Below are 24,105 nucleotides of genomic sequence, written 5' to 3' on the forward strand. Positions count from 1 at the left end.
CATCGTGGTCGCGGACTCTAAGCCTTACCTTCCGCGGTCCGTATAAAATCCACCATGGCCACCTACTTGACCGTTTTTCCTTTCCGCTGTCCGTGAATTTCTGTTGCGGTTGCATAATGCCTCCACAGTCTGCAAAATCCACACCATGTCCGCACTCCCAAATGATCCGAGACCTGCAACTTTCCAACACCAGATATCAGGTATTTCCAACTTCCAAGGCCAAACAATGATCCAATAACAACCCGAAAATCACCCGAGGCCCTCGGGACCTTGACTAAATATACCAACAACCCCATAACATCATCCAAACTAAGTCAAACCTTCGGATCATTCAAAACAACAACAAAACACCATATCGCCCTCAGATTTAAGCCTAAGAACTTCTAAACTTCCAAATTCCACAAATGACATCGAAACCTTACAAATCACCTCTGAATGACCTGAAACTTTGCACACACATCACAAATGACACTACGAACCTACTCCAACTTTCGTAATTCCAATCTGAACCTGATATCAAATTTTTTCACTGTTGGACAAAAATCGCCGAATTTTCAACTTTCGACAATTCATGCCTAATTCCACCACAGACCTCCAAATCACATTTTGGACATGCTCCTAAGTCCAAAATTACCTAACGGAGCTAACGGTACCATCAACATTCAAGTCTTAGGTCGTTTACTCATAAGTCAACATCCGCTCAACTTTCCCAACTTAAACCTTCTCAAAAGAGACTAAGTGTCTCAATTCTCCCCAAAGCCACTCCGAATTCGAACCAACTAAACTGATACGACCAAATACAGCTGAAGAACACAAAAATGAAGCAGAATATGGGAACGGGGCTATAACTCTCGAAACCACCGGCTGGGTAGTTCCATCATCCCCCTCTTAAACAAATGTTCGTCCTCGAACAAGTCTAGAAACATACTTGAAGCCTCAAATAGGTGTGGATATCTGCTCCGCATCTCCCTCTCGATCTCCCAAGTAACCTCCTCCACGGGCCGACCTCTCCACTGCACTTTCACGGAAGTTACATCCTTTGATCTCAACTTTCGGATCTGTCATTCCAAAATAGCCACTGGCTCCACATCATAATTCAAATTGTCGTCTAACTGAACCGTGCTGAAATCCAAAACATGAGACGAATCACCAATATACTTTCGGAGCATAGAAATATGAAATACCGGATGCACCCCTGACAAGCTAGGGGGCAAAGCAAGCTCAGAAGCCACCTCCCCAATCCCCTGAAGCACCTCTAAAGGCCCAATGAACTAAGGGCTCAGCTTGCCCTTCTTCCCAAATATCATAGCGCCCTTCAAGGGTGAAACCTTCAGTGGAACCTTGTCCCTAACCATATAAGACACATCACGAACCTTTCTGTCAGCATAACTCTTTTGCCTTGACTGCGCTGTACAAAGCTGCTCCTGGATCACTTTCAGCTTGTCCAAAAGCATCCTACACTAAGTCTGTACCCAAAAGCCTAGCCTCGCCCGGCTCAAACCATCCCACTGGAGATCTACGCTGCCTCTCATACAAAGCCTCATAGACAGCCATCTGAATATCCGACTGATAACAACTGTTGTAAGCAAACTCCGGGAGCGGTAGAAACTGGTCCCATAAACCTCCAAAATCAATGACACAAGCACGTAACATGTCCTCCAATATCTGAATAGTACACTCGGACTGTCTGTCTGTCTGAGGGTGAAAAGATGTGCTCAACTCAACCTGAGTACCCAAATCTCACTACACGGCCCTCCAAAACTACGATGTAAACTGAGTACCTCTATCTGAAATGATGGAAATCGGGATACCATGCAGGCGAACAATCTCTCGGATATAAATCTCAGCCAACCGTTGTAAGGAATAGGTAGTAAACATAGGAATGAAATGTGCGGACTTGGTCAGCTGATCCACAATTACCTAAATAGCATCAAACTTCCTCAAAGTCCATGGGAGTCCACCTACGAAATCCATGGTGATCCGCTCCCACTTCCACTCCAGAATCTCTACCTGCTGAAGCAAGCCACCTGGTCTCTGATGCTCATATTTTACCTACTGACAATTGAGGCACCGAGCTACAATCCCAACTATATCTTTCTTCATCCTTCTCCACCAATAATGCTGCGTCAATTCCTGATACATCTTCGCGGCACCCAAATGGATGGAATACCGCAAGTTATGGGCCTCCTCTAGAATCAACTATCGAAGCTCATCTATATTGGGCACGCATATTCGGCCCTACATCCTTAATACCCCGTCATCACCAATAGTAACATCTCTAGCATCATCATGCAGAACCTTGTCCTTGAGGACAAGCAAATGAGGGTCATCATACTGGCGCTCTCTAATACGATCAAATAAGGAAGACCAAGAAACCACACCGGCTAGGATCCGACTGGGCTCCAAAATATCCAACTTCACAAATTGATTAGCCAAGGCCTGAACATCAACCGCCAGAGGTCTCTCCCCAACAAGAATAAATACAAGACTAACCATACTCATCGCCTTCCTACTCAAGGCATCGGCCACCACATTAGCTTTCCCCGGATGATACAGAATAGTAATATCATAGTTCTTTAGCAACTCCAACCATCTCCGCTGCCTCAAATTGAGATCCTTCTATTTGAACAAGTGTTGTAGGCTACGATGATCAGTAAATACCTCACAAGACACACCATAGAGTTAATGCCTCCAAATCTTCAATGAGTGAACAATGGCAGCCAACTTTAAATCATGGAGAGGGTAGTTCTCATGGGTCTTCAACTAATAAGAAACATAAACAATCACTCTACCCTCATGCATCAACATACACACAGTACTGACCCGAGAAGCATCACAATATACCGCATAAGAACCTGAAGCTGATGGCAGAACTAACACTGGAGCTATGGTCAAGGCGGTCTTGAGCTTCTGAAATCTCACCTCACACTCATCCAAGCACCTGAAAGGAGCACCCTTTTAGGTCAATTTGGTCAAGGGTGATGCAATAGATGAAAATCCCTAAACGAACCGACGGTAATAACCCACCAACCCAAGAAAGCTATAAATCGTTGTGGCTGAGGACAGTCTGGGCCAACTCTGGACCACCTCTATCTTCTTCAGATCAACTTGAATACCCTCACTGGACACCACGTGCCCCAAGAACGCCACCGAACTAAGCCAAAACTCACACTTGGAGAACTTTGCATAAAGCTTCTCCACCCTCAATCGCTGCAATACCACTCTCAAATGCTCAGTGTGCTCCTCCTGACTACGTGAGTACACCAGAATATCATCAATGAAAACAACAACAAATGAGTCGAGATAAGGCCGAAACGCGTTCTTCATCAAGTGCATGAACGTTGTTGGGGCATTGGTTAGCCTAAAAGACATCATAAAGAACTCATAATGACCATATCGGGTCCTGAAAGCTGTCTTAAAAATGTCCGAGTACCAATCTTCAATTGGTGATACATTGATCTGAGATCAATCTTGGAGAATACTCTCACTCGCTGAAGCTTGTCAAATAAATCATCAGTATGAGGCAAATGATACTTGTTATAGATTGTGACTTTGTTCAACTGCCTGTAATCAATGCATATCCTCATCGTGCCATCATTCTTCTTCACAAATAGAACAGGCGCACCCCAAGGCGACACACTAGGCCAAATAAACCCCTTATCGAAGAGTTCCTAAAGCTGCTCCTTCAGCTCCTTTAACTCCACCGGTGCCATGCAATACGGTGGAATAGAAATGGGATAAGTGTCCGGCACCAAATCAATAACAAAGTCAATATCCCTATCTGGTGGCATGCCCTGCAGGTCTGCAGGAAACACATCCGGAAAATCCCACACTACCGGAACTGAGTCAATGGTAGGAGTCTCTGCACTGACATACCTCACCAAGTCCAAATAAGAAAGACAACCCTTCTCAACCATCCACTGGGCCTTCAAGTATGAAATCACTCTACTGGGAACATAATCTGATGAACCTCTCCACTCGATCCATGGCACCCCCAGCATAGCCAATGTCTCCGTCTTAGCGTGATAGTCCAGAATAGCGTGGCACGGAGAAAACCAATCCATACCCAATATCACATCAAAATCAACCATGCTAAGTAGAAGAAGGTCTACTTGGGTCTCCAAACCCCTAATGGTTACCACATAAGATAGATATACGCGGTCCACAACAGTAGTATCACCCACAAGAATGGATACACAAATAGATGAAACAAGAGACTCAAGGGGCATATCCAGATGAGCAATATATGATGACACATATGAAAAAGTGGAACCAGGATCAAATAATACAGAGTCATCCCTGTGGCAAACTGAGACGATACTTGTGATCACAACATCTAAAGCAATAGCATCTGGTTTGGCAGGGAGTGCATAAAAATGGTCCTGACCGCCACCTGATCGGCCTCCCCCTCTAGGGTGACCCCTGGCTGATTGACCTTCACCCCGAGCTGGTTAGGCGAGTGGGGAAGTAACTGGTGCTGAAGCCGAAGGCTGACTCCTCAACTGGGATGAACCTCCCGTAAGGAGGGGACAGAACCTCTTGATATGACCCAAATCTCCACACTCAAAGCAACCTCTACGGCCACTAGCAATGGGGACTGAAAGGAGCCCCGAGCACCGAGATACCCCCTAGAAGAACCAGGCATAGATGAACCCTGAACTGATGGTGCATGTGTCGAACTTTGAGTTGGAAGTGCACTCAGAAATGAATGGACCTAATGTGAACTGTGAGAAACATGGACAGATGATCCATCATGGTGACCTGGACAAGCTGACTGAGCATGTCTGAATGGACAGCCTCTGTCGTGTTGGAACTGACCTCCAGAAGGAACACCACCAAAACTAGCAGATCCCTGAGGACTCTTGGCCTCCCTCTCAACTTGCTCCTGGCGGTTAACTGACTCCATCTCCCAAGCAATGTCAAACACCTCCTCAAAAGAAACACTAGACACGCTCTCTCTAGTCATAAGAATCCTTAGCTGATAAGCGAGGCCATCCACAAACCTCCTGATCCTCTCCCTGTCTGTAGGAACCAACCAGACAGCATGACGGGCTAACTCAGAAAACCTCATCTCATACTGCATCACAATCATATCATCCTTACGCAACTGCTCGAACTGTCTGCTACCAGGTGAGCATTGCTTTACCAACTGGCCTACGCCTCTCAAAACCCTCCCACCAAGTAAAGGCAACTCCAGAGAACTAAAAGGTAGTGAACGAGACCCTACTAGGCTCCATAATACCCTCTGTACGAAGAATCCTATGACACTTGTCGAAGAAACACTAGGTATCCTTACTCTCTCTACCACTGAAAGTTAGAGGCTGAAGTCTACCGAACCTCTCCAATCTATGTTGCTCATCATCAGGCATGACTAGAAGCATATTCCTAAGTAGGCATAACCGGCTGGGCTGGTGGTGCCCCCGGTGTCTGAAGTCCCTGAACAACCTGCTAGGGTGCGCGGGTGGCGGGAGTCTGAGTGACACCCCTTGTCCTGGGAAGTAGTTGCTGTAGTAGAAACAGTGACCGCCTGAGCAAGACTGGTGCACCCGATCAGAATCTGAGCTAAGGTCTTCAGAAGACCTGGAATAACCATAGGCACAGTTGGTGCTTGAACTGGTCTCGCTTGGGCATCTACACCCGAAAACTGATCCTGAACTGGGGCAGCTAGTGGATCTGCTGGTGCTACCTTAGCTGTAGTGCGAGATACAACTCTACCTCTGCCACGACCTCTATCGTGAATTCGGCCTCTTGCGACCCCAACTGGTGGTACTGGAGGCTGTCTGTCATGACCAGTAGTACTTGTCCTCACCAACTATGAGAGAATAGAATAACAGAAGTCTAGTTGCCCGTATCAACAGATTCGCATGACAAGAATTCAAGAATGTGATGTTTTCCTAAAGGTTCTGCAGCCTCTCGAAGATACAGACGTCTCTGTACTGATCACCAAGACTCTACTAAACCCACTCATGACTCATGAGACCTATGTAACCTAGGCTCTGATACTAACTCGTCACGACCCAAAACTCAATCCGTTGTGATGGCGCCTATCGTGGAATTAGGCCAGCCTCAACTCAATGAAATCTAAAACCACAATACTAAAATTTAGAACATTTATGGAAACATTTTTATTGTTTAAGTAAACTATTTAAAACATAAGGCAAAATTAATAATACGATACAACCAACCCAAAGCCAGGGTGTCACGGAGTACATGAGCGTCTAGATAAATAGCATAATCTACTACAATGTTTACTGAATACAACTCAAACACAACTAGAATGGAGAAGGAGGGTCAAGGCCTACGATTTCCATGCAGATATCTCAGCAATCTCCCAAGCCTGCAACCTCGATCAATGACTGCCACTAGGACCGAAAGTGCCTCGATCTGCACACAAGGTGCATGGGAGTAACATGAGTATACTAACTCAGTAAGTAACAAGTTCAAGCTATGGACTGACAGGTAGTGACGAACATAACCTCAACAGGAAATAGAAATAAATTGTGCAGTAAAGTAGGCATGTTATCCGTTCAGGAATACAACTCAAATAGTAAAATAAATACAAATCTGAAAAATGTGAGATATAAAGCTCAGCTAACTCTATACGCCAATGCACAGAATGTATGAAATGCACCATGTGCTCCCACTCTCAAGTGCTCAACCACTCGGTACTGCATATGGACATCCGGCCCAGGGAATTTCTTCCCAGAACATAAACAACACTGACTGCAAGTCAACCAGTACCGAGGAACAAAGATAATCCAAACCTGAGGAGAAATTCATCTCTAGGTATATATATACACACACACACACTCAACCACTCAGTACCGCATATGGCCATCCGGCTCAGGGAAATCCATTCCGAAACATATTCATCCCTGACAATAAGTCACTCGGTACCCAGGAAAAAAGGTAATCCAACCCTGTGGAGAAATCCATCTCCAGATATCAATGCTTCGGACAAATCCATGTCTAGGTAAATCCATAACTCAAGATATCACTTGCGCTCACTAGGGGTGTGTTACAGACTCTGAATGGGCTCCTATAGCACAAGCACTATCATAAACATCAACATAACCACTGCAGCATGCAGCCCGATCCCATAACTGTCACTCATAATCAGGCTCTCGGCCTCACTCAGTCATCACTCTCCAGTCTTACACACACGGGCTCACAATGCCATGAAACTAGCCCGAAACAGACTGAGACATGTATGATATGCATGAATAAAATTGAGTACAGAATATCAATGAATCTAATGAAATGACAGCAAGAAAATACCACTCAAGTCTCAATAGTATCGGCGTGAAACCCCAAAAGGGTAGCTAGCATGATATACAACGTATTTAATTAATCACATGATAGAAATAAGGATATCCACAAGAAAAAGTCACTAAGCAATACCATATAATGAACCAGGCCACAATTCTCACGGTGCACGCCCATCATTTGACATGTGCGTCACCTCACTATAATCATATAACACATAGTTCAGGGTCTCGAACCCTCAGAACTAAGTTTGGAAGTATTACTTACCTCAACCAAGCCAAAATCATATTCCGGGATGCCTTTGCCCCTTAAATCAACCTCCGGATGCTCTGAATCTAGCCATAAACAATTCGATACAATCAACACGAGCTAAAGGACTCAATCCCATAAGAAAATACTAAGCTTTAGGCCAAAAGTCAAAAAGTTAACTCAAAAGACGGGCCCCAGGCCCACATCTCGAAATCCGACCAAAGTCAAAAAATCCGTCAACCTATTCGATTACGAGACTAACCATATTAGTTTCACTCAATCGGCATTCAAATCCCAAAAGTTCATTTTATGAAACTCCACAAATTTTCCCCAAATTCCATTCCAAATTACTAATCAAATGATGGAATCAATGAAATATTCATGATTATTAGTCAAAACTGAGTTAGAATTACTTACTCCAATGATTTCCTTGAAAAATCCCGAAAATTCGCCTCAAAACGAGCTTCCAAAGTCCACGATGTGAAATAAAACTCTAAACCTCGCTTATATAGTACCCTCTGAATATCCATTCCGTGGTCCGCATATTTCTCACCGCGGTCGCATACTCCCCACCGCGGTCCGCGTAATTACATCGGGGCCGCGGACTCTGAGCCTTACCTTCTGCGGTCCGCATAAAATCCATTGTAGTCGCCTACCTGGCCCCTTTTCCTTTGCACTATCCACAAACTTCTGTCGCGGCCACATAATGCCTCCACGGTCTGCAAAATCCACACTGCGGTCACACACCCAAATGATCCGAGACCTGCAACTTTCCAACACCAAATATCAGGTATTTCCAACTTCCAAGGCCAATAGTGATCCGATAACTACCCGGAACTCACCCGAGACCCTCGGGACCTCGACCAAATATACTAAAACACCTCATAACATCATCCGAACTAAGTCGAACCTTCGGATCATTCAAAATAACATCGAAATACCAAATCACCCTCGAATTTAAGTCTAAGAACTTCTAAACTTCCAAATTCCACAAATGACACTGAAACCTACCAAATGACCTCCGAATGACCTGAAATTTTGCACACACGTCACAAATGACACTACGAACCTACTCCAACTTTCAAAATTCCATTCTGACCCTGATATCAAAATTTTCCATTCTCGACCCAATATTATCGAATTTCCAACTTTCGCCAATTCATGCCTAATTCTACCACAGATCTTCAAATCACATTCCGGATATGCTTCTAAATCCAAAATCACCTAACGGAGCTAACGGTACCATCAACATTCAAGTCCGAGGTCATTTACTCATAAGTCAATATCCGGTCAACTTTCCCAACTTAAGCCTTCTCAAAAGAGACTAAGTGTCTCAATTCTCCCCAAAACCACTCCGAATCTGAACCAACTAACACGATACGACCAAATACAGCTGAAGAACACAAAAAATGAAGCATAAGATGCGGAACGAGGTTATAACTCTCGAAACGACCGACCGGGTCGTTACACTAAGTTGGAGGTTTAACAATGCAAACTAGTCTCCTCAGTGGTAGATTTAGGATTTGTAAGTAATGAGTGCTCAATTGCCTTTAATCTAGAGTTATTATTTCCTGAAATTGGATACTCAGTCAATAAATTTATATGTTATTAGCATTAATTTCCTATAAAAAGATATAATATTTAGGTAAAAATAATAATGAGAGCTTGAGCACACACTACCTAGCCTTAAAGTAGGTCCTCCATTGAGGGGCGGATGCATCTTAAAGCACCGAATTCATCTGAGCCCATTATTTACGATGTAAAGTATAAATTTATGTATAAAAATCTACTAAAAATTTGTATTAAAATAGTATGATGTAAATCATAATTTTCTAAGTGCAGTGGCTTCAACGCCAAAAATCTTAAAAATCGAACCCTTATAAAACTTAATTCCTGATCCATCTCGACCTCCATTGAGTCTCTTCGGAGACATTATATAAATTTAACACCATAAAATAGCCTCTTACGCTACCAAGTTAATATATCCTTCTTCGGGGAAAAAATTAATATCTCCTCTTATCAGATTAATTTGACATTTTTGTAGATGCAAAGGGTGTGGGCGGGTGCTGGGTGGGGTGTGTGCAGGGTGAAGCAAGAAAGCTCTTATGTCGGTTGGGTAGGTTAATATTTTTTTTAATTAAAAAATGAGTTATACTATTTTAGACATATCTCTTGAACCCAATTTTCGAAAAGCTAGATATAGAAACTTAAGCTCGATAGGTATGTGCTATGTACGTCCATTGTTGCTCCTGTCAGAGAATTCTTATGTCTGAAGGGTCGAAGGTTTTGGGCCATATCGGGCTTGAAACTTTCACCTTACTAATAGGGATCTTTGCACAAATAGCCGTTCATATTCATTATTTTTTTTTAGCCATATATAATTTATACATTAATTATATATTAATTATACATATATAATACATAAATTATGCATATATTATACCTTCAACGTCTATTTTTAGTTTAAGTGATTGGATGAGCAACCACTTGAGTTAATTCTTCTAACTAATAAGCGGAAAGCTAATTCAATTCATTCTTGGGTAAAATAAGGATATGTCTATGACCTAGCATGACAAAGCACTTGAAGTTGAAATGTCAATCAAAATTTTCCTTACAAGTCGATTCTCTAGCTCCAGTTCCTAAAAAGGTGTTGCAAATAGAATATGCTATCATATTGAGGAGTAAGGAAACGACTCCCATGATAATAAGGTTATTTTGCATGATAAGGCTTATTATCATGAAAAATACATCTCATTGCAAGAAAAGAGTTGGGATAAATGATAATCTCGCGGATAATATAATTGTTGCAGTCATTTCTTAAATAAATAATAAGGCTAATGTGAGAGATTTGGTGATAGACTCTGGTGCTATTAGGCACATTTGTGCAAACAAAAATGAATTTTTATCTTACACACAAGTTGAGGATCGGAAGGAGAAAAAATTATTTATCTTGGTGACTCAAGAACAACTCGTGTTCTTGGGAAAGGAATAATTCTTCTCATACTCACATCTGGTAAAACTCTAGCATTGAGTGATATGTTGCATGTTCGTAATATCCAAACCAATTTGATTTCTTTGGATTATTAAGAAAAGTAGGAGTGAAGGTTTCTTTCGAGAATGATGAGGTCGTATTGACCAAAAATAATATTTTTGTGGGCAGTGGATATTATAGCCACGATTTATTAATATTTCTTATACCAGCAATAAAAATGCATCTTCTTCTGCTTATATGGTTGTGTAAATTTCTTTGTGGCATGCTAGACTAGGATATGTTAATGTCGCGTATATAAAGAAAATGTAGTCACTAGGCTTAATATCTAGTTTAGACTCAAAAAATATTGACAAATGTGAAATATGTGCCGAAGCTAAAAGTACTAGAAATACTTGTTTTTCTATACACAGAGAAAATGAATTATTATCCTTGATTCACACTGATTTAGACAATTTAAAGAAGACTATGACTAGATGTGGTAAAAGATATTATGTGACTTTTATTGATAATTTTTCTAGATATACTAAGTTGTACTATTTGCTTAAAAATAAAGATGATACATTCAATGCTTTTATTTCTTATAAAACTGAGGATGAAAATCCACTTAGTAGAAAAATCAAGAGAACTAGATCTGACAAAGTTGGAGAATATTTATCTTTGAATAAATTTTGTGAAAAAATAGAATAGTTCATGAAGTAACTCTGCCTTATTCACCTGAGTCTAATGGATTTGCTGAAAGAAAAAATAGAACATTGAAAGAGATGATAAACTCCATGTTAGTTAGTTCCAATGCTCCTGATAATTTGTGGGGTGAAGCTATATTATCTGCTTCTCACTTATAAAATAGAATACCACATAGAAGAACTGGCAAAACTCCGTATGAATTGCGAAAGGGTTATAAACATAACTTGAAATATTTAAAAGTGTGGGAGTACCTTGCTAAAGTTCTTTTGCATGAACCTAAAAAGAGAAAAATAGGTTCTAAAACTACTCATTGCATGCTTATTGGATATGCTCAACATAGTGCTGCATATAATTTTCTTGTTTTAAAAAGTGATGTGCTTGATTGCAATACTATAATTGAGACACAGAATGATGAGTTCTTTGAATATATTTATCACTGTCTAATAAATTTTTTTGTGTACCTGGTAAAACAAATAATAAAATTACCTCTAACAAGGAACTAAGAAGGAGCAAAAGGCCTAGGAAAGAATATTTTCTTATGGAAATAATTTTCAAACTTTTCTTGTCAATAATGAACCATCTATTTTGAAGCTATATCTTCTTCAGAAGCCAATTATTGAAAAGAGACAATAAAAGTTGAAATTGATTCTATCATGAAAAACAATACATAGATTTTAACGGATTTACCTTATGGTACAAAGCCTATTGGTTGTAAATGAATTTTTAATTTTTTTTTAATTATGATGAATCTTTAGATAAATATAAAGCTCGGTTAGTAGCAAAAGGATTTTCTCAAAAATAAAATATAGATTATTTTGATACATTTGCACCGGTGACTAGAATCTCTTCTATTCGAGTTCTAATTGCCTTAGCTTCAATCCATAAGCATTTTATCCATCAAATGGATGTCAAAACAGTTTTCTTAAATGATGATTTAGAAGAAGAGATTTATATGGTTCAACCGGAAGGCTGTGTCATTCTTGGACAAGAAAATAAAGTTTGTAAATTAATTAAATCTCTTTATGGGCTTAAACAAGCTCCTAAACAGTGGTATGAGATATTTGAATAAGTTTTACTGAGAGATGATTTTTCTTCAATTGAGGTGGATAAATGTGTTTATACTAAAGTGGTAGACAATGATTATTTGATAATATGTCTATATTTGGTACAAGTTTAAATATTGTGCAAAGTACTAGATTATTTCTGCTAATTTCGATATGAAATATCTGGGTGAAATAAATGCAATATTGGGAGTTAAATTTATAAGGAGTGAAGATTGCATATTGTTGTCACAAGAACATTATGTTGAGAGACTTCTTAAATAACCACTGTGGGAGTATTTCAAAATTTTAAATAGTCATGTGTCTTTTCATTTTGCAAGTGTCCTATCTATTTCCAAGCGACTTCTTGCATGAAGCCTTAAAGCCAAGTGTTGAAGGGCTTTAAGAAGTGGCTATGCAAATCTACCATGTGTCTTCATGCATGGAAGACTAGGTACACTTGTTAATATTGAAGCCAAGTGGACTAATATATTTAGACAAGTGTAAAACGACATTCACACTTGTCATACATGCAACCTTCCTAATTGTCTATAAATAGACTGTGGATTAGCCATCATACTTACCCAATTCTCAACTGAGAATTCATCTTGCTTCTTCCTTCTTTATAGTTAGCTAATCATTACTTTCTTCCTATAATCAATATCCATTATTATTAATTCGTCTCTCCAATCTTTCAAACCTGCTGGATTTATTATTAAATTTTGCGGATTTCTGTGTCCTCTAAATAAATAGAGGTAGGTTTGTTTAATCATGGAAAAATATTTCACATTTCTAAAATAATTTCTTAGGACAATGTCCAACACGACTCAAGTCAATTTGTGTATCTACTCACAAATAATATGATTACAGTATCGTCGCCATTTTCCGGTGATATTTTTCCTACAAAGAATAATTAGAACGGGGAACTCTAAGCAAGTAAAAGGGGGAAAGTGGTACTTGGTACAGGGAGAACCAAGTGGGAATGGAAGTAAGTATCAGAAGTTCAGTATTCAAAAAAACTAGTAATATAATTTTATTCAATGAACCAAGTGGAAATGGAAGTAAGTATTAAATAAAAAAAATTGTTGCTACATCCAGGGGCGGATCTAACCTACCCCAAACGGTATTACGTGACACCGCTTCGTTGAAAATCTTTACTAATTATTTATATATGATTCAAATGAAGAAAAAACAAAAACTATAAAGTGGAGTAAAGTGACACCACTCGCAACAAAGAAGCGTCTAGCTTATATGGTCAAAGTATGAAAATTTCTATGCAGGGTCTGCTCAGTCTAAAATGGTGACACCGCTTGCTAAAACTCCTGCGTACGCCACTGGCTACACCTAAGAGAACATTGAAAAGAACTGTGACCTATAATTTATAAGTGAGTGTAGTAGAGGTTATGCTTATTATGTGACGGGATGTTATCTTAAATGAAAGCAATCCAGATTAATGACAAATAGTTTTGGAGTGTGCATACGAGAGTTTAGGCCTAAAAAATTCCAAAACTATATCAGCATGCTGTAAAAAGTTGGATGAGCTATGGTAGTAGAGAAAATTATTGGTTATCTTTGACTGTTGCCCAATACTCGATCCAGCCAATTGTCCAACAGTTTGGATATTTGTTTTGCTACGAAAAGAATGTTAAGGACCTTCAACAATAATCAGAGAGGCTGGAGGTTATAAGTAATGGGGTGCAGGGATCGATTGATGTTGCTAGTCGAAACTTACAGGAGATTGTTCCTAATGTGGAGGCATGGCTGGACGACGTTAAGAAGATGAATCCAAAGATGAAGAATGCTATCTTGAATTCATTGAGTATTGAAAATCGGTGTTTAAATAGATGGTGTCTCAATCTGAAGTGCGCTATGCTCGAAGCCGGAGAGTCAAGAAGATAACAAAAACTATCATACAACTACAAACTGAAGGCAATGGTTATCTTAGTTTGTGTGGTCCAGCACATTTACTAGGGATGGACGTTTTTCTGGGCACTAAAATTTACATGGAATTTAAATTCCAAAAATTTACGGAGTTGGATGTCACGACCCAACTCCTCCTATAGGCCGTGATGGCGCACAACGTCACCGCTAGGGAAGTCAACAGTGATCTAACCACATGATTGTTTCTTTTAACAATTTGGAAATAGCTGCTTTTTTATTAGTGCATAAATAAGAAGTGAAAATTGTTATAACAAATTTTACGATCAAATGGGATAAGTAAATAATCCAAAAATCATCATGTGTCTACTAGCATAATTTCCAAGATTTGGTGTCACAAGTGTATGAGCTACTAGTAGAATATAGAAAAGAATACTACACAACTTTCTGAAGTGATATAGACAGAAAATACAAGCAAAAGAAAGACTTCGGCTGTTGCAGAACGGTTTCAGAAAACAGCTCACCGCAAAGTCTCGTGAAATCAAGGATGCACGCTGGACTGATATCCAGATGCACCTGCCTCAAATCTTGCACATTTAGTACATAAGTGTAGCGTGAGTACATAAACAATATGTACTCAGTAAGTATCTAGTCTAACCTCAAAAAAGTAGTGACGGGGGTTCGACTTCGACACTTACTATGGGCCAACAATAAAATATCTAAATCTTAAATAAGCATGGGCATAAGTAATGAAAATGAAACTCAATAACCAGAAATAAATAAACAATCCTTTCACTGATAATAAATCCCAAATCAATTTTTTTCACCATTTAATCCTTTAACCTCTCAAGCCAATAAATGATATCAAGTATAATATTGGCCCCAAATATTTTTAGGCACGAATTATGCCGAGGACGTACGGCCCGATCATAAAATACATATACATAACTTTGTGCACTGCGAGGGTCGAATGGCACAAACCATAAATGCATCTATTAACCTGCCGAGACGAACGACCTGCTCCCATGAGTGTAGTGGAACATATATCTCGCCAATGGAAACACTTGCGGCGCGAATGAATATGAATTTTTCAGATTATTAAATAATTCTTCAACTCTTTCCATAATATAAAGAAGCTAATTGAAAGCTTTAAATCTCAAAATCCTCAACCTCAACACTTTTCAAGACAACTAATAAACATAATCAAATAACGATAATAACAAAACATGATGTGAATCCTAAGACTACCCGGGCTTCACATGAAATATGGCTACTACGGAGTCTCATCATTTAGTACGTGCGTAGCTCCCCACACACAACAAATCGTTTTGCAAAACACACCTAGGGGGAATAAGTTCCCTTTTACAAGGTTAGAAAAGAGACTTACCTCGTCTCGAAGTTCAATTTCCGGTTAAGATTCCGCTCTAAAGCCTTAATTAGGTGCCGAAAAATCCGAAACTAGTCAAATATTATACAAATTAATCAATATATGCTCGAAAGTCCATACTTGCCCATTGAGCAATTACCCACCCAAATTAAAATATTGTTAAAATTCATCGAAGGGGGCGCGTGCCCGGATTCCAAAAAGTTTCGAAGAAAATCGTTACCCGTAGCCTTATGAACTCAAATATATGATTTCCACTCAATTCCATAACAAATTTCGTGGTCAATTCCATTTTTGTCAAAACACAGGATTTTATATCTAATCGACAATCTCTACCAATTTTCATGTTATAATCTTTCCATAAACTATGTATTTAACTCACGATATTTAGAAATTACTTACCTCAATTGGTTGTTGGAATCCCCTCTCTAACCATCTCTAAAATCATCCCCAAGAGATGTAAGAAATGAGCAAAAATGCTCAAACTCGGACTTTAAAATAACCTCACTACCCAGTGTTTCCCGCACCCGCGAAACCACTACCGCACCTGCGGTTCTGCTTCTGCGGAGAAAACCTCACAGGTGCGGTCCTCCCTAGCTGGCCAAGCTTTGCACCTGCGGACTGCTACGACCATTCTTCTGCGCCTGCGGACTTGACTGGTTCTGCGGCTCGTGCCTCGCACCTACGGCTGGCCGAGCATAGCTGCGATCGCACCAGAAGCTTAAAGTTTCAACATTTTCTTTAAGCCTAAAACTTGATCCGAGCCTCGTCTGTTTAACACATGGGGACCTCAGGGCCCCGCCCGAACACACCAACAAGTTTGGAATCATAAAACGGACTCGCTCAAACTCTTGGAACGCATAAAAAACGTTAAAACTAAGAATCACACCACAAACCAATTGAATCAAAAATATGAACTTCAAGCTCTTCAATTTACTCCGAACGCACCGAAATATATTTAACCTACCTGGAATGACACTAAATTTTACGTGCAAGTATTAAATAATATTTGGGACCTACTCCAACTTTCGGAATCAGAATCCGAACTCGATATCAAAAAGTCCACTCCCGGTCAAACTTCTCAAAAACCTTCAAATTTCCAACTTTCGCCGAAAGACCTATGGACCTCCAAATACAGAATCACCATACGGAGCTATTCCCCTGCTCGGAATCCCAAACGGACGTTGATAATACACAAATCCACTTCGACTCAAACTTAAGGAATTTACCCCAAAATGCTAACTTTCAATATTATGCGCTGAAACGTTCTCTGATCATCCAAAACCCGATCCGGACATACCCCCAAGTTCGAAATTATCATACAAACCTATTGAAATCGATAAATCCCGATGCCGAGGTCGTTTACTCAAAACATTGACCAAAGTCAAACTTAGTCCCTTTTACCAAACTTAAGTAACTAAATGTTCCGATTTAAACCCGTATATTTCTATTGACAAACATAGTATATATCTAAAATTATATTTCATTCTATTAAGTCCTTTCATAAAACTATATTTTGATTGTATCCCACCGAGTAGGCAAATAATTATGATAAAGATGTCATGCATGTAGGTCTTATTACCTCATGTCTTCATCATAATGCAAACTCTTTTGGCCATAGCTAATACCATATGTCTCATAAAAAATATATATACTTGCTTGTCTTCCCATTCTTCATGGTATCATCGACCTCGTCCATACATATCATGTTAGGAATTTGTGACACGATATCTTGTAGTCTTAGAATTCTTGTAATATCTCAATCTCCAAATCTATACCATAACCGTTTTCAGTTTTGTTTTCGAGCCTTGCACTTGTACACATTATATGTATAACTTTTCAACAACTTTAACTTAGCCCATGAGTCATTTTAATACTTATTCTTCTTGAATGATAGTGATCTGTTTGCTCATAAGTTAACTGCTCTTTCAATATTGGGCATATATAGAGTTGCTTTGAGATCATTCTTGGAAATTCTAAATTTTTCATCATTTCAATAGAATAAAATAAGACATACCTTGATTAGAAAAAATCAAGATTATCATTCCACATTATTTTCTTTTTCCTTCCTTCTCTAACGACCTATATTGTTTCTTATAATCTCCAAGATTACGCCTTTTGTGTATCTCATGCCTTAATATTTTCACGCTTATCCATTTAAGTCCACATACTTTAGCCTCGCATACCTTGGTATGCATAATTAAAGATTGACTTTTATTTGTATCACATTCATCATCTGGAGGAACTCAATGTTGTCATGCCCATCTTTTACGTATGACATGCTTCGTCTATCCTCTACTCTTACAATGTTGTCATGCCCATCTTTTACATATGGCATGTTTCGTCTATCCTCTACTCTTACTTACACATGGCACTTTATTTCTTGTGTGTCATTTGTATTACATATGACACAGTCATGACGATAACCTATCATGCTCAGAGGAAATTCGATGTCTAGTATAACTAAGGGTCTTCTCCCTCATCTTATAACATTCTCTTTTCGGATAATCAAGAATTTTTTTTGGGAAGGTGTCTTTGGTCATTATGCACGATGTCCTAACTATTCCATACTTCTTATGAGTCATACTATGTTTACCATAAATTTGAATGATTCATATTCACTTATCAATTAGATCCATATCAACTCTCTATATCTTGTGATGATAATTAAGATGCAACATCTTCATTTATAATTTTTTTGTACCTTTCTTTAAATCATTATTGGTGTTACCATAGTAAACAGTCGCTCCAACATCTTGACCAACAATCTTAAATTGAAATCTAGGGTCTAACATAGGTGCCCTTATTCGCATCCTTTAGTAAAATTCTTTATAAGTCAGGACATCATCCTGACAATACTAGCTGACGTCATCGCCTTATTTTCTTCCATAATTTCTTAGTATTCGACCGATAATTCTTATTCACCAAAGTTTTACGTGTTGACTGTATCAGTCCCAATCTATTCTCAACTTATCCTTCCATTTTGAACAAATATGAATTTTTTTGGTTATTAGCCCAAACATCTTGTATTATAACTTGAACCTTGGGCTTTATTCCCGTTACTTCTGTATCTTCCTAACCAGATAATAAATATGATCGAGAATCCGTACTCTCAATTTAGGCACAAACGCACTATATAGAGTATGAAGAAAGTGAAACTTCCTAGATATCATTGTTGCCTCCCCGATATAAGTGTGGCCGGCAACACACCGATAAGAGGGACTCTATATGACACAACTCCATAGACTTCATAGGACTCGACTTAGAACCTAGTGCTCTGATACCAAGTTTGTCATGATCCAAATCCACGTGACCGGCACCCAATACACTACCTGACCCGAGTAAACCTACCCATATATCAAGACCAAGTATAATTGCGAAAGCCAATTGAAAACCTTGTATTTTCAGATTAAGTCACAACATATTTTTCATTTGCAAAATCATACATGAAACTTTTCATAAAAATGATATAATCGAATTAAATAATTATTCCTTTATGCATGACGTTCACAATCCTATTTTTACCATCCAACACAACTATCTATCGAGCCTCTATACCAAAGTATAGAACCAACACTTGGAGTAATTCCAGCAAAAGAAAATAAGAAGTAACATGACAGCTACCACGAAATAAAAGTGGTGCTTCATAATACCTCGAAAAGAGAGTCATCCTAAATCTGACCGCATGCCACGTATCATACATCATCCTGAAACATGTAAAGTAAGCGGGACCCTAGAGGGCCCCCCTAATGGTTGAGTACATCACATCGGTACTCAATAAGTGTCATAGACTCTCTCTAACTTAAGTTCTTGAGACAAACTTTATAAAAATAATACACCAATATTTGATATAAAAGGATAATAAAGTTATCAATTCATGACCCTTGTCATTTTAAATAAAACTAAAGTGAAATATAACCCACAACATAAACTTTTAAAATATTTACATCGATCCAAGATTTTGGATAAAATTATACAAATTATTCCATTTGATTCAAGTCATTAAAATCACTTTCGGCACCTTAGGCCTAAACATAAGAAAATCATCCTAGGAGTACTATACCATCACCGACATAAGAAGGTCAACTAGGTTATGTACCTAGCGGCAAGTATCATATACCCTACTTGCTCAGGTCATCACATCATAGTTCCGTACGAATCGACTCAGTCATGCTAATAATAGCACATAATAGCACACTCTCAAGGGAGAGAACTCTGCCGTAGTCTATACCACAAAGTGGCCATCTACGCCAACACTGGCACGTGTAGTTTCATGATGACGAACACAATATATCCGAAGCCAATCTCAGTAAACACAAGTAGCTCCCAAAACATTTTAATACCTTAAAAATAAATTCATACCATAGTAACCTCAAAGGATCTAGTTTTACCAAATCATAGCATTTACAGAAAATCTAAAACATTTGAACAAAATTTAAATAAATAACCTTTTACATGCTAAAGCATTTAGCAATTTAATATCAATCTTTAAAAGATACCACAAGTTCTATTTCGTTCGTCAATTTCCAAAAGAAATACTTTACATGAAAACTTATCTTTAGCACTCAAAATGTATGCTCTTGTCAATACGTAAGTTTTGATAAAAACTTATAACATTTATCTTGAGTGTCATTTTGCCAACAAGATTTAAAATGAAATTTTATAATACAACATGATACTACATATGCAACATAATACTTTAATACATGGAGACATCTATACTTGTTTGTACCCACAAGCACGAAAGCGCATTTGCAAACAACTTAAGTATTAACTCGAAACATGCATTTATAGAAAGTCCCTCAAGAAGAGTAAATTTTAATCAACTTACCTCGCTTTTACTTTATTAACATCCACAAATTTTCAATCCTCTTTTATCATTCCACTGTTGATAGGCTTAATATCACCAACAAGTCGATATCTATAATTATATACCTTAATTACATAAAAATATGACCTAAGATATTGATCAACATCCATTTATGGCTCATATGTTAACTACAATCCTCCAACAACTCAAATCGCCAAATAGATTCACTTACTAGCATATTCAACTCCATTCTTATCATTTAATACCCCTTTGAAGTCGTCAATGATAGTACATTAGTTCTCCAATACCGCCAAATTACTATGTACCGTCTTCGTTAACCAACATTTCCAAAATATGCAATTTGATGATTGCTTAGTTGAACACTTTCTATATAGCTAGAAAATGATTCCATAGGTTCATCGCATCCTTTAATTTCATTTCTAAGAACACTTATCTTCCCCATTTTCTCAAAAACTCTATTCATGGGATGAACTATGATTTGTGAAATCAATTATCCAACCATAAATACTTGAAACAAATATTATAACTACTCTCACCGACTCATAAGAAATGAGTTTGAAGCATTAAGATTACCTTCTTGAAGCTAAAACAACAACAACAAACCAAGTTTGATCCCAATATGTGGGGTCTGGGGAGGGTAGTCTGTACGCAGATCTTACCCCTACCTAATGCAGGTAGAGAGGCTATTTTCAATAGACCCTCAGCTCAGGAAGAGCAAGAAGAAGAAGAGGAAAGCAAGGAAGGAAGAAAGATGAAAGAGAAAAAAAAGGGACAGATAAAGGATAAATAGTATCAAATAATAGCAATAGTGAATACAATACCTGAGGCGAACATAATCACATAACGTAATAAAAATGTAAGAATATGAAGGGACATGCATGCTACTAAGCCTATCAGTGCACACTATTAACTTCCTACTAACCTTATACCTTCATCGTCGACCTCCACACCCTCCTATCAAGTGTCAAGTCCTCATTAAGCTGAAGCAGCACCATGTCCTGCCTAATCACTTCTCTCCAGTACTTCTTAGACCTACCTCGACCCCTTCTCAAACTCTCCATGGCCAACCTCTCACATCTCCTGACAGGGGCATCAATGCTTCTTCTCCTAACATGTCCGAACCATCTCAGTCGCGACTCCAACATCTTGTCCTCCACGGAGACTACTCCTACTCTATCCCAAATAGCTTCACTCTGAATCCTATCTCGCTTGGTACACCCACACATCCATCTCAACATTCTTATCTCTGCTAATCTCATCTTCTGCACGTAGAAGTTCTTGACTGGCCAACACTCAGCCCTATACAGTATAGTGGGTCGAACTACCACCCGATGAAACTTACCCTTAAGTCTTAACGACACATTCCTGTCACATAAAACACCGGAAGCGAGCCTCCACTTCATCCACCCCGCTCCAATGCGATGTGTGACATCTTCGTCAATCTCCCCGTTACCCTGGATAATAGACCCCGAGATACTTAAAACTTGCTCTCTTGGGGATAACTTGAGCATCAAGCTTAAACTCTATGTCTGCATCATGGGTCTCACTGAATTTGCACTCCAAGTATTCTGTCTTGGTTCTACTCAGTTTGAAACCTTTAGACTTCAAGGTCTGTCTCCAAACGTCCAACCTCGCATTAACTCCGTTACGCATCTCGTCAATCAACACTATATCATCGGCAAATGGCATTCACCAAGGCACCTCCTCTTGGATGTGACGTGACAGTACATCCACCACCAAGGCAAACAAAAATGGGCTAAGAGCCGATCTATGGTGCAACCCCATCACCACAGGTAAATGGTCTGAGTCACCACCCACAGCCCTCACCCGAGTCTTAGCATCATCATATATATCCTTAATCACCCTAATGTACGCTACCAGAACACTGCTAACCTCCAAACACCTCCATAAGACCTCCCTCAGAACTTTATCGTATGCCTTCTCAAGGTCAATAAACAGTTGCGACGCGAATGAATATAAATTTCTTAAATTATTAAATAATTCTTCAATTCTTTTCTTAATATAAGGAAGCTAATTGAAAGCCTTAAATCTCAAAATCCTCAACCTCAACACTTTTCAAGACAACTAATAAACATAATCAAATTATGATAACAACAAAACATGATGTGAATCCTAAGACTACCCGGACTTTATATGAAATATGGCTACGCATGGACTCTCATCACCTAGTACCTACGTAGCTCCCCATATACAATAAATCTTTAGCAAAACACATCTAGGGGAAAAGAGGCTTACCTCGTCTCGAAGCTCACTTTCCAGCTAAGATTCCGTTCTAAAGCCTCAATTCGGTGCCGAAAAATCCGAAACTAGTCAAATGTTATACAAAGTAATCAACATATGCTCAAAAGTCCATAATTATCCATTTGAGCAATTACCAACCCAAATTAAAAGATTCTTAAAATTCATTCCCGTGCCCACATGCCGAATTCCGAAAAGTTTCGAAGAAAATCATTACCCATAGCCTTACGAATTCAAATATATGATTTCCACTCAATTCCATAACAAATTTCATGGTTAAATTCCATTTTTGTCAAAACCTAGGGTTTTATATCTAATCTACAATCTCTGCCAATTTACATATTATAGTCTTCCCAAAAACTATATATTTAACTCACGATAGGTATAAATTACTTACCTCAATTGGTTGTTGGAATCCCCTCTCTAACCAGCTCCAAAATCGTCCCCAAAAGATATTAGAAATGAGCAAAAATGCTCAAACCCGAACTTTAAAACAACCTCGCTGCGCAGTGTTTCCCGCACCCGTGAAGCCACTGCCGCACCTGCGGTTCTGCTTTTGCGGAGAAAACCTCGCAGGTGTGGTCCTCCCTAGCTGGCCAAGCTTCACACCTACAGGACCTGGGGCCGTTCCTTTGCAACCGTTGGCAAAGCGCAGGTGGATCGCACCAGAAGCTGAAAGCTTCAGCATTTTCCTTAAGCCAAAAACTTGATCCGACCCTCGTCAGTTTAACACCTGGGGCCCCTAGGGCCCTGCCCGAATGACCCAAGAAGTTTGGAATTATAAAACGGACTTACTCGAACTCTCGGAACGCATAAAAAATATTAAAACTAAGAATCACACCCCAAACCAATTGAATCAAAAATATGAATTTCAAGTTCTTCAATTTACTCCGAACGCGCTGAAACATACTTAAACTACCAAGAATGATGCCAAATTTTGCGTGCAAGTTTTAAATAACATTACGGACCTACTCCAACTTCCGGAATCAGAATCTGACCCCGATATCAAAAAGTCCACTCTCGGTCAAACTTCTCAAAAACCTTCAAATTTTTAACTTTCGTCGAATGACCCCGAAACGACTTACGGACCTTCAAATCCACATCCGGATGCAGGCCTAAGACCAGAATCACTATAAAAAGCTATTCCCAGGCTTGAAAGCCCAAACGAACATCGATAACACAAAAATTCCTTCGACTCAAACTTAAGGAATTTACCCCAAAATGCCAACTTTCAAAATCCAATCCGGACATAGACCAAGTCCGAAATCATCATACAAACCTATTGGAATCGTCCAATCCTGATTCCAATGTCATTTACTCAAAATGTTGACGAAAGTCAAACTTAGCCTTTTTTACCACACTTAAGGAACCAAATGTTCCGATTTCAACCTGAATCCTTCTAAATCCTGAACAAACCATCCCCGCAGGTTACAAAACAATAAAAGCACGTACATGGAGTCTTATATAGGGGAATGGGGTTCTAGAAAGCAAAACAACTGGTTGGGTCGTTATATTGGATATC

The 24,105-nt window shown here is 39.1% G+C and overlaps 1 protein-coding gene across 1 annotated transcript; it reads right to left on the bottom strand.

The window, feature by feature from the left end:
* Positions 1-21,247: 21,247 nt before the first annotated feature.
* LOC142180924 (uncharacterized) lies at positions 21,248-21,583 on the bottom strand. The gene has a single exon (XM_075253030.1). It carries the CDS (start codon positions 21,581-21,583, stop codon positions 21,248-21,250), a length of 336 nt encoding a protein of 111 aa, XP_075109131.1.
* Positions 21,584-24,105: the final 2,522 nt, after the last annotated feature.

Source organism: Nicotiana tabacum, chromosome 5, assembly GCF_000715075.1.
Source record: "Nicotiana tabacum cultivar K326 chromosome 5, ASM71507v2, whole genome shotgun sequence".
Classification (NCBI taxonomy): Eukaryota; Viridiplantae; Streptophyta; class Magnoliopsida; order Solanales; family Solanaceae; genus Nicotiana; species Nicotiana tabacum.